The sequence below is a fragment of the Centropristis striata genome, chromosome 5 (assembly GCF_030273125.1).
Source record: "Centropristis striata isolate RG_2023a ecotype Rhode Island chromosome 5, C.striata_1.0, whole genome shotgun sequence".
Classification (NCBI taxonomy): domain Eukaryota; kingdom Metazoa; phylum Chordata; class Actinopteri; order Perciformes; family Serranidae; genus Centropristis; species Centropristis striata.
In genome coordinates this window covers 17,263,976-17,278,774 of record NC_081521.1, presented here as the reverse complement: position 1 = coordinate 17,278,774, position 14,799 = coordinate 17,263,976, and the positions used below count along the sequence as shown (strand labels likewise).

General features: G+C 40.9%; 1 protein-coding gene across 1 annotated transcript in view; it reads left to right on the top strand.

The window, feature by feature from the left end:
* The window catches only part of LOC131971234 (nucleolar protein 4-like), a 119,605-nt gene that overhangs the window by 37,550 nt on the left and 67,256 nt on the right, over positions 1–14,799 (top strand). Inside the window, exon 2 of the mRNA XM_059332561.1 lies at positions 10,500–10,652. Within this exon, the coding sequence (XP_059188544.1) occupies positions 10,500–10,652 (153 nt within the window). The remainder of the gene's footprint in view (positions 1–10,499; positions 10,653–14,799) is intronic.

The window sequence follows — 14,799 nt, the reverse complement described above, 5'->3', positions numbered from 1 at the left end:
AAAAAAGTAAGATTTTTCAGTAAAACAAATGCTGGTTGGTGGATCAGATACGCGCTGAAATCATTATGTGATGTCTCATGGCCTCAGTGTGTATCGACACATTCAACAGAACAGAATCTGTTTGATCTGTGAGATGTAAAAACACTTCCAGAACATGTGTCCAGTGAGGATCTGACTTTATTCTGCATTAATGAGAAAGCAGAAGGACAGAGACATGAGACGGCTGAATGACACTTTCACCCTGTTATTCACTGCTGTTTCATTCATGCAGGAGAAATAGAAACATGTCTAAAAAAAAAAAAAGTTTTGTGTCCAGCGAGTGAATCACCTGTTACCGTGGCAACCAAACCAAACAGCGTACGACAGGCCTTGACATCACCTGTGGCGCCGCTCAACTCTTTTCTCTGCTGAAAATCCATAATTTTTGTGGAGATGGACGGATGTCTGCTTCTGGGTTCACTTCTTATTAACTCTGTGTTTGAACTCAGAGGCAGTTATTAATGATAGATGTGTCCTTACTCTTTGTTCCTGTTTTTATTATTGAAAGTTAGTGATTCTGTCACGGAACTCTCTGAAACTAGTCTGTGTGACTGAACAAGAAGCTGTTAAATTTCACTATGAGCTGTGAGCTGTTAGAGCACTTTGTGGGCTTGTTTTGCAGAGACTGGTCTCCCCTCAAAAAACGACAATACAGGGAGTTTGTACAGGCAGCAAAATATGCCTCATATCTACGTTTTAGAGCAGACATGGGCATTAGGCAGCCACATCCCTGTTGGCAGTCCCTGTCTGGCCTGCGCGAGGTTACCAGGAAATGAGAAATAAAAAAAACCACAGTGCTTTTATTTTGAAGGCGACTTACATATGTGCGTGCATGCACAGAAACACTGAGTTATCTTGTGAAAAAATTGCCTTTTGCATAAAGTTAATAAATTGTTGGTTTACTGGAAACATACATGCTTTATATTGTTTTTGTGGTTTGAATGTACAGTCATGGAAATAGTGATTAAACCACCGTTTTTTTCTTCAATTTCTTGTTCGTTTTAATACCTGGTACAAATAAAGGTACATTTCTTTGGACAAATATAATGATATCAACAAAAATAGCTGATAATAGTTTAATTTGAGAGCTGATATCTAGACATTTTCCATGGTTTTCTTGATCATGATCTTGGTTATTATCAAGAAAACCATGGAAAATGTCTATTAATTAATAACATTAATACACTTGTAAGTTATTCTGAACCACAGTTTTAATAATCATACTGACATTTTTATGATGAGAGGAGCTTCACCTGCCTCCATCAGCTCCTCCTGGGTTCTCCTTTGTCTCCTCTGAGGGGAGAGTATCCTCCACCTCCCCTCCTCCATCCTCACCACCTCCACCTCTTCTATTCCATCCTCTCCTCCTCCACCTCTCCTCCTACATCCTCTCCTCTTCCACCTCTCCTCCTCTACCTCTCCTCCACCTCCCCTCCTCCATCCTCACCACCTCCACCTCTTCTATTCCATCCTCTCCTCCTCCACCTCTCCTCCTACATCCTCTCCTCTTCCACCTCTCCTCCTCGACTTCTCCTCCTCCACCTCTCCTCCTCCATCTTCTCCTCCACCTCTCCTCCTCCATCCTCTCCTCCTCCATCTTCTCCTCCTCCATCCTCTCCTCCTCCACCTCTCCTCCTCCACCTCTCCTTCTCCCACCTCTCCCTCTCCACCTCTCCTCCTTCACCTCTCCTCCTCCATCTCTCCTCCTCCATCCTCTCCTCCACCTTTCCTCCTCCATCCTATCTTCCTCCACCTCTCCTCCTTGACTTCTCCTCCTCAACCTCTCCTCCTCCATCCTCTCCACCTCCACTTCTCATCCTCCACTTCTCCTCCTCGACCTCTCCTCCTCCACTTCTCCTCCTCCACCTCTCCTCCTCCATCCTCTCTTCTTCTACTCCTCCATCCTCTCCTCCTCCACCTCTCCTCCTCTACCTCTCCTCCACCTCTCCTCCTCCATCTCTCCTCCTACATCCTCTCCTCCTCCACCTCTCCTCCTCTACCTCTCCTCCACCTCTCCTCCTCCATCTCTCCTCCTCCATCCTCTCCTCCACCTCTCCTCCTCCACCTTTCCTCCTCCATCCTATCTTCCTCCACCTCTCCTCCTCGACTTCTCCTCCTTGACCTCTCCTCCTCCATCCTCTCCACCTCCACTTCTCATCCTCCACTTCTCCTCCTCGACCTCTCCTCCTCCACTTCTCCTCCTCCACCTCTCCTCCTCCATCCTCTCTTCTTCTCCTCCTCCACCTCTCCTCCTACATCCTCTCCTCCTCCACCTCTCCTCCTCCATCCTCTCCTCCTCCACCTCTCCTCCTCTACCTCTCCTCCACCTCTCCTCCTCCATCTTTCCTCCTCCACCTGTCCTTCTCCCCTCTCCTCCTCCACCTCTCCTTCTCCCACCTCTTCTTCTCCCACCTCTCCTTCTCCACCTCTCCTCCTTCACCTCTCCTCCTTCATCCTCTCCTCCTCCATCTCTCCTCCTCCATCCTCTCCTCCTCCACCTTCCTCCTCCATGCTATCTTCCTCCACCTCTCCTCCTCGACTTCTCATCCTCCACTTCTCCTTCTCCACCTCTCATCCTCCACTTCTCCTCCTCCACCTCTCCTCCTCCACTTCTCCTCCTCCACCTCTCCTCCTCCATCCTCTCTTCTTCTCCTCCTCCACCTCTCCTCCTACATCCTCTCCTCCTCCACCTCTCCTCCTCCATCCTCTCCTCCTCCACCTCTCCTCCTCTACCTCTCCTCCACCTCTCCTCCTCCATCTCTCCTCCTCCACCTGTCCTTCTCCCCTCTCCTCCTCCACCTCTCCTTCTCCCACCTCTTCTTCTCCCACCTCTCCTTCTCCACCTCTCCTCCTTCATCCTCTCCTCCTTCATCCTCTCCTCCTCCATCCTCTCCTCCTCCACCTTCCTCCTCCATGCTATCTTCCTCCACCTCTCCTCCTCTCCTCCATCCTCTCTTCTTCTCCTCATCCACCTCTCCTCCTACATCCTCCTTTCCTCCTCCACCCTCTCCTCCTCCACCTCTCCTCGTCTACCTCTCCTCCACCTCTCCTCCTCCACCTCTCCTCCTCCATCCTCTCCTCCTCCTCCTCCTCTACCTCTCCTTCTCCCACCTCTCCTTCTCCACCTCTCCTCCTCCATCCTCTCCTTCTCCACCTCTCCTCCTTGACTTCTCCTCCTCCACTTCTCCTCCTCCACCTCTGCTCCTTCATCTTCTCTTCTCCTCCTCCTCCATCCTCTCCACTTCCACCTCTCCTCCTCCATCCTCTCGTCTTCTCCTCCTCCATCCTCTCCTCCTCCACCTTTCCTCCTCCATCCTATCTTCCTCCACCTCTCCTGTTCCACCTCTCCTTCTCATCCTCTCCTCCTTCATCTTCTCCTCCACCTCTCCTCCTCCACCTCTCCTTCGCCATCCTTTCCTCTCCCTCATTCTCCCAGCTGATTACAGTCCAACTCTCTCTTTGTCTTTCCTCTTTCACACCCTCCTCCTCCTCTTCTTCTTCCTCCTCCTCCTCCTCCTCCTCCTCCTCTGCCTGGCAGTTGTAATGGCATTGGGGATGGTGGGGGGTGGGTGGTGGTGGTGGTGGTGAGGGAGGGGGACACATTAGAAACATCCCCTCTGTGGTAAGCTGCAGCTGGTAACCATAGCAACGCCTATTACAGTACCTGCACCCCGAGACAGAGGAGGGGGAGGGAGAGAGAGGTGGTGGGTCAAGAAATAGTGTCCTGATTGTGTGTATGTATGGATGTGCAAGAGTGTCTGTGCATGTGTGTGTGTGTGTGTGTGTCTGTCTGTCTCTGTGTGTTTGTGTGTGTGTGTGTGTGTGTGTGTGTGTCTGTGTGTGGCTGTAGTTCATTGGCTCTTCATTAGATGCTCTACATCTGGTAAAGGCCGCACTGGGAACACTGCTTCAGTATAATAAGAGGGCACACACGCACGCACGCACGTACACACGCACGCACGCTAGAACGAACACACACACACACACACACACACACACACACACACACACACACCCATTCTCAGGCAGACAGGTGTCCTGCTTGCTGTCGGCTGGATGTTTAACACACTCCACAGATATAACAGGTTGTGTCATGTGACATGGAGCTGAAATATTGTTGCAGGCAGCCATGGACACACACACACACACACACACACACACACACACTCCTGCAGCAGCTGTGTGTCTGCACATGTATGACAACAATCAATAGTTCTATATCAACAGGAGATCATTTATTAAAAAACCTTTAGTAGTGGGGCGGATTAGCTCAATATTTTACAACAATCGTTCACTTTGTGATAAAAGCATGAAATTTGGTAGATGTGTTGGTGAATATGTTTCAAACAAATCTGGATATTGGGCCACCTCAAAAGCGCCCCCTAGTGGCCGTGGCAGGCATTTGTTATACGAATAAATCAATGATGAATAAAAACTGCCCTTTTAATAATACCAATTGGTGATGAATTGTATATTGTTGGAAAGCCTGGTTAGTCACCTTTACAACGAGGTACAGCTTGTAAGGATCGTGCATTCATGGAATGAGCAACGGGGCTAAACGTGTGGGTAGCACCCCCCAAAAATGTGCATCCCTTGTGTAGTGGGGCGGATTAGCTGAACAATCGTTCATTTTGTGATAAAAGCATCAAATTTGGTACACTCATTGCTGAATACATGTGTAATGAATCTGGATATTGGGCCATCGCAAAAAAAAATTCTGATGGCTGTGGCGGACATTTTTAAAAATGGCCATTTAAAAGCGGCCATTTTTAAAAATGGCCGCCGGTGGTTACTGGCGAGGAATGCTTTGCCTACCCTACAGCTGCTGTTTCATGTTTTCAGCACCACAAATATAATTTAGAGACATGTTAAAGTGACAAAAGCTTTATTACAGTCTAATAGAAAAGAACATTAACTTTGTATAACATTTTATTAGGTCTTGATATTCCCATTCACAGGCTACGGCCTCCTCTTTGGCTTGTATTCTTCTGTTGCTCCTTAAAAAGAAAAAATAATTTTCAATATTGTATGACCTGCAACAATAAAAACAAAACACATTTAGACAGAGAAAAAAATCCTACATTTTAAAAATTCTACTAGGGTTACTTGTAGCAGGTTACTCTTTCTGGCAAAATCCTTGTACTGAGGTGTGTGACTTAGTCAGGCGACTTAGCCAAATAAAGGGGACACGCCGGACAAGAGCACCACATTTTTTTCCACATACTCTCTATCATTATAGGTTTCAATTTTTAGTAGGAGCCACTTCATCAAGATTGCGGTGATGGCAGCCATATGAAGTCTATGAGAAATGCTATATCTTCCAAGCCACTTAGAAGGTCAATCTTGGTGTCAAAATATACATTTTCTGGGTCCAGGAATCATTTAAAGCTATTGAGAATATCACTAGATGATTATTTGATCAAACAGATATATTCATTTTCACTCAGACTGGGCAACTCGCGTCAAGTGCTGCAGCAGGGAATCCTGAGTTGAAACTGTTTGGAATCAATGTTCACGGGAGAGTGCGGATTAGCTGCCATGTACACTGCTCAAAAAAAATCAAGGGTACGCTTTCATCTCATGTCAGATCTTGATCAACAAATTATTTACAGTGAGTCATCCAGTGATATTCTCAATAGCTTTAAATGATTCTTTGACCCAGAAAATGTATATTTTGACACCAAGATTGACCTTCTAAGTGGCTTGGAAGATATATTGGTTCTCATAGACTTATGGCTTATATGGCTACCGTCTCCTATCTGCAATCTTGATGAAGTGGCTCCTACCAAAAGTTGAAACCTTTGGTGATAGAGAGCATGTGGAAAAATGTTGGTGCTTTTGTCCGGCGTGTCCCCTTTCTTCTCAAATCTGGTCCTAAGCCGCCTGACTAACTGTGATGGAGTTATAAAATACATTTTAAAAAAAAGAAAAAAAGAACCACATGGGCAAAGGAGACATATTACATATAGTGTGTGTGTGTGTGTGTGTGTGTGTGTGTGTGCAGAGAGGGATGTCCACATTCCACAGGACATAATTTAACAGTGTCTCATTAAGCTTTCACACCCAACAGCCACTGATACATGTTCCAAGCTAACTAGCTAGCTTAAGTACCTATTTTTGCTATCTTGCTAATTTACTTTTCCGCCAAGGCCCATGATGATTGTTTTTCTCTTTAGCCTTTATGATGTTCATAGCATATTTTATTCATAATTATAACAGGTGAAATAAAATATTTAGACATACCTTGATGGACAGTCCACTGCACTGCTTGTCCCAGGAAGCAAATGCTAGCTAGCTCATTTGCTAGCTAGCTCGATGGCTAGCCCGAATGTGGTGGGGCAGGAAAAATAACTGAAAGAGTGTCTAACTGGATTTTTGTTAATTTAATATGTGTATTTACATTTTTTAAATTACATTTGTATATTTAGTTTACATTTTTAAAATATTTTAAGAAATAATTTAAATATTTTTTGTAATTTTAACGAAGAAAATGACTGCTATGGCCACTAGGGGGCGAATTTGCGATGGCCTAATATACAGATTTGTTTGAAACATATTCACCAACACATCTACCAAATTTCATGCTTTTATCACAAAGTGAACGATTGTTCAGCTAATCCGCCCCACTATAGGGAATTCTCACCAACAATAGTCCTTTTTTTCCAGTCATGAACAAATTTTTCTGAATTTTCCAACAACACATGACCCTATCTTGCAATATTAATAAATGGGGGAAAAAATATCCAACCGTGTTTCAGATCAGCTCCAAAATATATTGTGTTGTTCCTTGGACCCTCACTCATAATTATTTCCAGTTTTCTATTTTATTTCTACTCTACATAATAATTTGTACTTAAGACTTGTTGAATTGATATACTAAACATACAACAACAACATAAAATACACATTTTTGTGTTGTATTTTTAGTATAACGCGCATTAAAAACAACAACTAATTAATATACTTAGTTGTTTGTAACTGTCACAAAAGCAATTTCCCCTCAGGGGTCAATAAAATATGATTCTGATCTGAAATGTGCTTCCATGTTCAAGCAAAATAAATGTGTAAAAAAATGTAATTTAATCAGAATATTTGTGAATTTCGTTCTGTAACATCAGTTATCGGTTGAAGAAAATCACCGGCCTAAGAAATATATTTTTTAGAAAAACTGCAGTAATTTTTCTGACTATTCCAACAACACATGAACGCAGCACAATGCCTTGTCTTGCAATATTAATAAGTGGGAAAAAAAATATCCAAATCGGCTGCAAAAAACATTGTGTTCCTCCTTGGATCACACACACTCATTAACCAAGTTTCATGATCATCAGGCCGTTAGGTTTTATTCATAACGCTGCAGACCAACAGACCAACATAACGTCCTTGTCCTTTTCTTCTTCTCCGCCTGTAACCACAGAGACAGATTTTACCACCTAATTGCATGACAAATTCTTTTCTTGTGAGTGACCGTGAACTCTATACACACACGCACAACCTGTTGCAGAGAATATGCTCTCAACACACACAGACAGACACACAAAATACTGTCTATCACACATACAGAAGCATATAAAGACCCACACACACACGCACACACACACACACACACACACGCACACTCACACACACTTCCATCACATGTTAGATCCTGCTACTACCATGGTAACCAATAAGAGCTGACCTCACAGGGCAGGTGTGTGTGTGTGTGTGTGTGTGCGTGTGCGTGTGTGATGCATCACCTGTTGTTATCCAGCAGGTAACGAGCCTCCCCTCCATCCATCCCTTCTAGTCTTCTTCTCTCTTCTCCCTCCTTCATCTTCTCTCCTCTCTATTTTACACGCACACACACACACACACACACACACACACACATTTCTCCGGTCCCTGTGAAGCCGGTTGGTTGGTTTGTCCTGTGTGTGTGTGTGTGTGTGTGTGTGTGTGTATGAGAAAAGTTTGGTTAACCCTCCTGAGGTGAAGAAGTCTTTGTCTAACTCAGGCCTCTCAGTCATTTCAGTCTAATTATACACTGTGGATTTATTTCAGCCCATTAAACATCAGAGGAAATTGGCATGTTGGAAACATTTCATTATGTTGTGAGTATTTTCAGCTGATAAATAACAGGCTTGTTTGTAAAGACCACTCCGACGTGAATTTCACTCCATTAATGATGTAATGTCACAGGCTGCACACCGGTTTGTTACACAGCACCATCCTCCCCCAAAATATTTGTATTATGCTGTTTGTTTATTGTGTTATTCTGCACAAAGACTTTCACTTCTAGCCATGATTGTGCTGATTCCATAGAGATGCAGGACTTCTAGATTTATAGAGATTTTATATATTGCAGAGAAACACGAGGACACAGAGAGGAGAATTTAAAAACAAGCAAAAAAACAGCTTGTTGGGGTTCAAAGAGTTAAACTTTTTTTTTTTTTTTTACAGATTTTCCAAGTTTGTTCCAACTTACAGGTTGTTCTGTGTATTTTCCCACTCAGTAACTCATTTTTCTAATTATACCAACAACACATGAAGGCAGCACAAATGCCCCTTTCTTTCCATTTTAATAAATATAAAGACAAATCTGCCCGGTTTTCAGATCAGCTCCAAAATTTGTTGTGTTCTTCCTTGGGCCATGCTCACTCATTCCACCAACTTTCATTAAAATCTTGATTTTATATAGATTATAGATTATTTATATTTTATAGATATATTGCAGTGAAATACAACAGTAAGTAAAATGTAAAAAGGGCAAAAACAACAACCCTGAAACATCTTGTTGCGGTTCAGTCGGTAAAGGTAGTTATTTTTCAAAAATAAAAAAACAATATTTTTCATGATAAGAAAGGTTAAAGGTCTTAAAAAAGGTTATTTCATACATTTGTATGGCTCATGCAAACCTAGTGTAATAGTATAGTGTTTTTATAATGATAATAAAAAGGTCTTTGGTTCCCCTGCACAGGAAAACAAATGAACAAAAACAAAAAACAAAAAAAACAGTAACAACATTGGCTGTCAGACAAATAGTTATTTTAAACATCAGTATTGGTATCGGCCCATAATTTCTCTAATTACTAATTTAATTCTAATTATTGGTTGTTATATACCTGTAAAAGTAATAATCTAGTTATATTATTGGCTGCAGACAATTCAGGATGCCTATTAATGTGAACGAGCCTCCCATGAGTTCAGTCCTGATTAATAATCATAAGGAAACTCAAAAAACTTCTCAAATCTGTCATTAACGAGCCTGTGAGAACATTTGTCTTGCTGTCGAATGAAAAATACATACACGAGGTAAAGAGTTAATGGTCAGAAAGGATGCAGCCTAAATATGTGACAAAAGGCTTCAGATTTAAATAAAAGCAGCATAATGTTTTAATTCCTGTAATCGATGGGAATAATGATAGTAATGATAATGACAGTAAGTGAATATATCTATATCTGTAATCATGCAGCTGTTAAAACCATCTTCATATATTAATCCAGGAAATTTCTCTGTCACAGCCACTTCATAATCATGACTCATAAGTTAAACAGAACTCTTCAGTGCTGTTGGTAGTAGAGAGGAGCTGTGAGTCAGTCACAGAGATTGCATTTATACCGAACGTCCTTGTTTTCATTTCCTGCTCGTGGTGAAGTAAAGAGTCTGAAGAGCATCAATCACCACGAAGAGACGGATCAGGATGTGAGGAGCTGATACTTTTTTATTTGTTTTTTTTTTTGTTTGTAGCTTTTAGCCAAATTTTGTTCCCTTCTCCAAGGACATCATGTTTGTCAGCAGCATTGAGTGAATGAGTGAGTCTGGTCCCAAAACATTTAGAGCTGATCTGAAACAACACCTGTCCTCTCCTCTCTGCTCTGTGTAAACAGCCTCTTCTGTCCTCTCCTCTCTGCTCTTTGTAAACAGCCTCTCCTGTCCTCTCCTCTTTGCTCTTTGTACACAGCCACTGCTGTCCTCTCCTCTCAGCTCTGTGTAAACAGATTTTCAGTGAATATTTGTCACGTGACCGTTGGTCTCAGCAGAATCAATCATGTCTTCACAGTGTCTCTGAGGAGCAGAATTTAATGTTTTTAACACGATCTGAATAAAGAGATTCTGACACAAATATCAACATTTTATTACACGTTTTGGTCACTTTTTCTCACAGAATCGTTCATCACACATGGTCCACTCAAGGACTGTCAGAAAGTTAAAATTTTGACAATAACAGCTGTTTTTACAGTTTCTTTCTGCGATAAATGGTGTGTTTTTGGTGATTACCAAATGAAAATCTTTGTTTCAATCCCGGCGGGATGGTGGGGGTCAGAGGGTTGGATAGTAGTTCAAGAGGTTTGGAAGTTCTTCAAGATGAACTGTCATCCAAACTCTCCATATTTTGGTTTATGTCTCCAACATGTAGCTGTGAATTAAGTGGGATCTTTCTCTCTCTCTCTCTCTCTCTCTCTCTCTGTGTGTTCAGTGTGTGGACGGGGTCTCCGGCGTGGACCCGTCTCTGAAGCGCGTGGCGGTGGTCGAGGATTTCTTCGACATCATCTACGCCATGCACGTGGAGATCAGCAGCGACCCCGGCAAAGCCCCCAAACACGCCGGCCAGAAGAAGACCTACAAAGCTGTAAGAACCCCGACAAATTTTATAATAATCGGGAGGTTATAGTTTGTGTCAGAAACTTTCTACTTTGTTTTGAATCTAAATATGAAACGGTTCTTCCTCGTCTTTATTCTCTGTGTGCAACCTCTCCCCGGCACACTCTGTTCTCTTTCATTAATTGTGTTGTCTGTTGCTCAACAAACTGTCCTCTCTCTTTTTATCTCTCTCTCTCTCTCTCTCTCTCTGTTTTTATTCTTCCTCTTCTTTTGGGCTTCATTCCCCTTTTACCGTCTGTCGGAAAAAAGAGAAAAGAAACAGATGGACGGTTTCAGTTTCACACTGAAACTTTCAGAAACATCCAGTCAGTTTCTACTTTTACATCGTCTGTTTGGATCATTAAGTCACTTTGTCATTTTATTCATAAATTCATTCTAAATGCTCTAGAAAAAGGAAAAATATGAAATGTAATTATATTAAATATATGTTAATAACTGACTTCTCTTTTATGAGTATTTGTTTAACGTTACAATAAACTTTTGACGAACTTGGTTTTCAAATGAAATAAAAATAATTCATTATTTGAGAAAATTATCAGCAGATTAATCCGTTGAGATAAAAATGTTCGCTGCTTTATTTAAAAAGAAAATCCTCAATATTATTTAAAAATATATATATATTGAAAAATAAAAATGTAGAAGTTTAATTTGATATAATAATAGCAGAGAGATGATAAGTTAATTCATTTATTATTGATTTTTAATTTATAAGATGCAATTTGAATGCATCTGACTATTTTCTTTAGTTTTTTTGTCAATTTATTTCCTCCAATGCCATCTTACTTTCCTAAATTAGGACTACATTAATTTACCAGCCAGTAATGCTGATTTTATCCTAAACATCATATAATATTTAACATAAAACCAGGTTTCACATAGCCTATTTATTTATCCTGTGGAGACACAGATTTTATTTATTTCTGTATTTCTGTATTGTAAGATCTGAGCTGGTGAGTCTCTCTGCTCTCTCAGCTGGAAACACTGCTCTCTTCTGGTGAGATGGAGGAAGTGCAGCCTCCACAGATTGACAGCTGAGACAGTTATTAGATTATTTTAGATTTTTGCTGTAAGTGCAGACTGTTTTTCATTGTTTGAAGGTAAATAAGACACAGATGAGCATCTTAACTCACTGCAAACTTTGGCAGAATTATTAATATTAAAGGTCATTAATTGCTTGTTTTAGAGTTATAGTTGAACAAATGAAGGTCTCACCGTTAAAAAAGATGAGATATGAGTTTATTTATCCCACAGTGGGGGAATTTAGTTCAGTCACAGCAGCTGAAGATACAGACACATAGATATAGATGAGATGAAAGAACTAATGATTCAAGCTGTGTAGAAACAGCTACATTTAGTCAGTACTTTCCTGGTGTTATTCTCACAAAAGGAAAAATATAAATTCTCCTCTCTGTCTCTGGCTGTTTTTCTTCTCCTGCAGCTGCATTAAAACATGAAGGCTCCGACTGTTCTCGTGCTTCTCTTTGTCAACACTCACTCTTATTCGCCTTCTTTCTCCACAACGTCTTTTAATCACAGTCTAACATTCTGTCTGTCTGTCTGTCTGTCTGTCTGTCTGTCTGTCTGTTTTTGTTCGTCTTTACCTCTCTTACCTTAACTGTCCTTCCTCTTTATCTTCTGTTTATCTGCCTTCTTTATAAACACTGAGTCAGTTTTATATATATATGTATGTATGTATGTATGTATGTATGTATATATATATGTACATGTGTATATATATATATATAACGATGAAAGACGTCACATCCAGTTAAGCCAGCAGCAGTTTACTAACGCCACATAGCTTCAGGTCTGAGTGCCACCAAAGGCTGTGAGTGACATTTGCCTTTGCTTTACCCCCTCCTTTCTACACACACACACACGCACACACACACACACACACGCTGCAGAGCAACCCCCCATCCACCCACGCCGGCTCTTTTCCACCCTTCCTCCTCTCCTCTTTTGTGTCTTTGTGCCTCTCTCTCTCCTCCAGAATAAATGTTTGATTTATGCAAACAAACATTAAAACACTAGTTTATCGAGCTCATCTCCTCTCTGAGTGCACCGACTGTTTAAAAAAACAAAACAAACATCGTTAAACACTTTTAGACTAAAAGGTAATGGCAGCCTGTGTATTTGGTCAAATGTAGAAAACGTGACTTGAATGAAGAGTTGGACACCTGGAGGAGCATGAAAACCTATATATATATATATATATATATATATATATATATATATATTACAGTTGAAACCAGAAGTTTACATACACTATATAAAAAGACACATATGCTTTTTTTCTCACTGTCTGACATGAAATCAGACAATCACTTTTCCTGTTTTAGGTCAGTTAGGATTACCAAAATTATTTCTATTTGCTAAATGCCAAAATAATGAGAGAAGGATTTTTTTAGACAATTTTTTATTACTTTCTTCAAAGTCAGAAGTTTACATACACTAACATTATTATGCCTTGAAACAATTTGGGAAAGCCCAGATGATGCTGTCATGTCTTTGGAAGCTCCTGATTCTTGATTCTGGTTTATTGACAACATTTGAGTTAATTCGAGACACACCTGTGGATGTATTTTATGGCACACCTGAAACACACTGCTTCTTTGTGTAACATCATGGGAAAGTCAAAAGAAATCAATCAAGATACCAGGAAGAGAATTGTGGACTTGCACAAGTCTGGTTCATCCTTGGGTGCAATTTCCAGATGCCTGAAGGTTCCACATTCATCTGTTCAAATAATTATACCCAAGTATGAACACCATGGGAATGTCCAGCCATCATAGCGCTCAGGAAGGAGACGGGCTCTGTGTCCCAGAGATGAACGTGCTTTGGTCCAAAATGTGCATATCAACCCAAGAACAAAAGCAAAAGACCTTGTGAAGATGCTGGCTGAAGCTGGTAAGCTGTTATTATCCAGAGTGAAACGAGTACTGTACCAACATGGGCTGAAAGGCCACTCTGCCAGGAAGAAGCCATTACTCCAAAAGAAACATAAAAAAGACAGATTACAGTTTTGTCAGACCAAAAATTAAGGTCTTTGTCCCTGTGTGCATTTGCAAACTGTAATCTGTAATTTTTATGTTTCTTTTGGAGTAATGGCTTCTTCCTGGCAGAGTGGCCATTCAGCCCATGTTGGTACAGTACTCGTTTCACTGTGGATAATGACACACTCTTACCAGCTTCAGCCAGCATCTTCACAAGGTCTTTTGCTTTTGTTCTTGGGTTGATATGCACATTTTGGACCAAAGCACGTTCATCTCTGAGACAAAGAACCCGTCTCCTTCCTGAGCGGTATGATGGCTGGACATTCCCATGGTGTTTATACTTGGGTATAATTATTTGAACAGATGAATGTGGCACCTTCAGGCATCTGGAAATTGCACCCAAGGATGAACCAGACTTGTGCAAGTCCACAATTATCTTTCTGATATTTTTGTTGATTTCTTTTGACTTTCCCATGATGTCACACAAAGAAGCAGTGTGTTTCAGGTGTGCCATAAAATACATCCACAGGTGTGTCTCGAATTAATTCTAATGTTGTCAATGAACCTATCAGAAGCTCCCAAAGACATGACAGCATCATCTGGGCTTTCCCAAATTGTTTCAAGGCATAATAATGTTAGTGTATGTAAACTTCTGACTTTGAAGAAAGTAATAAAAAATTGTCTAAAAAAATCCTTCTCTCATTATTCTGGAATTTAGCAAATAGAAATAATTTTGGTAATCCTAACGGACCTAAAACAGGAAAAGTGATTGTCTGATTTCATGTCAGACAGTGAGAAAAAAAGCATATGTGTTATATAGTGTATGTAAACTTCTGGTTTCAACTGTATATAATATATATATATATATATATATATATATATATATATATATATATGACGACACTTCTAGTTCTGACAGTGATTGACCATGAGCCCTCCCCTCCCTCCACATCAGCACTGGGCCACTAATGGTGATTATTGGCTTCCTGGAAAGCAAGTTTAAAATTTTAGAACCTTTATGTTGTCTTGTGACAATTTGTTCGACACCAAACCTCGTTTCATGTCCACTCAGCTCCTCTCGCAACATTCAAGTCAGTAAAAAAACATAAAATTTACTTT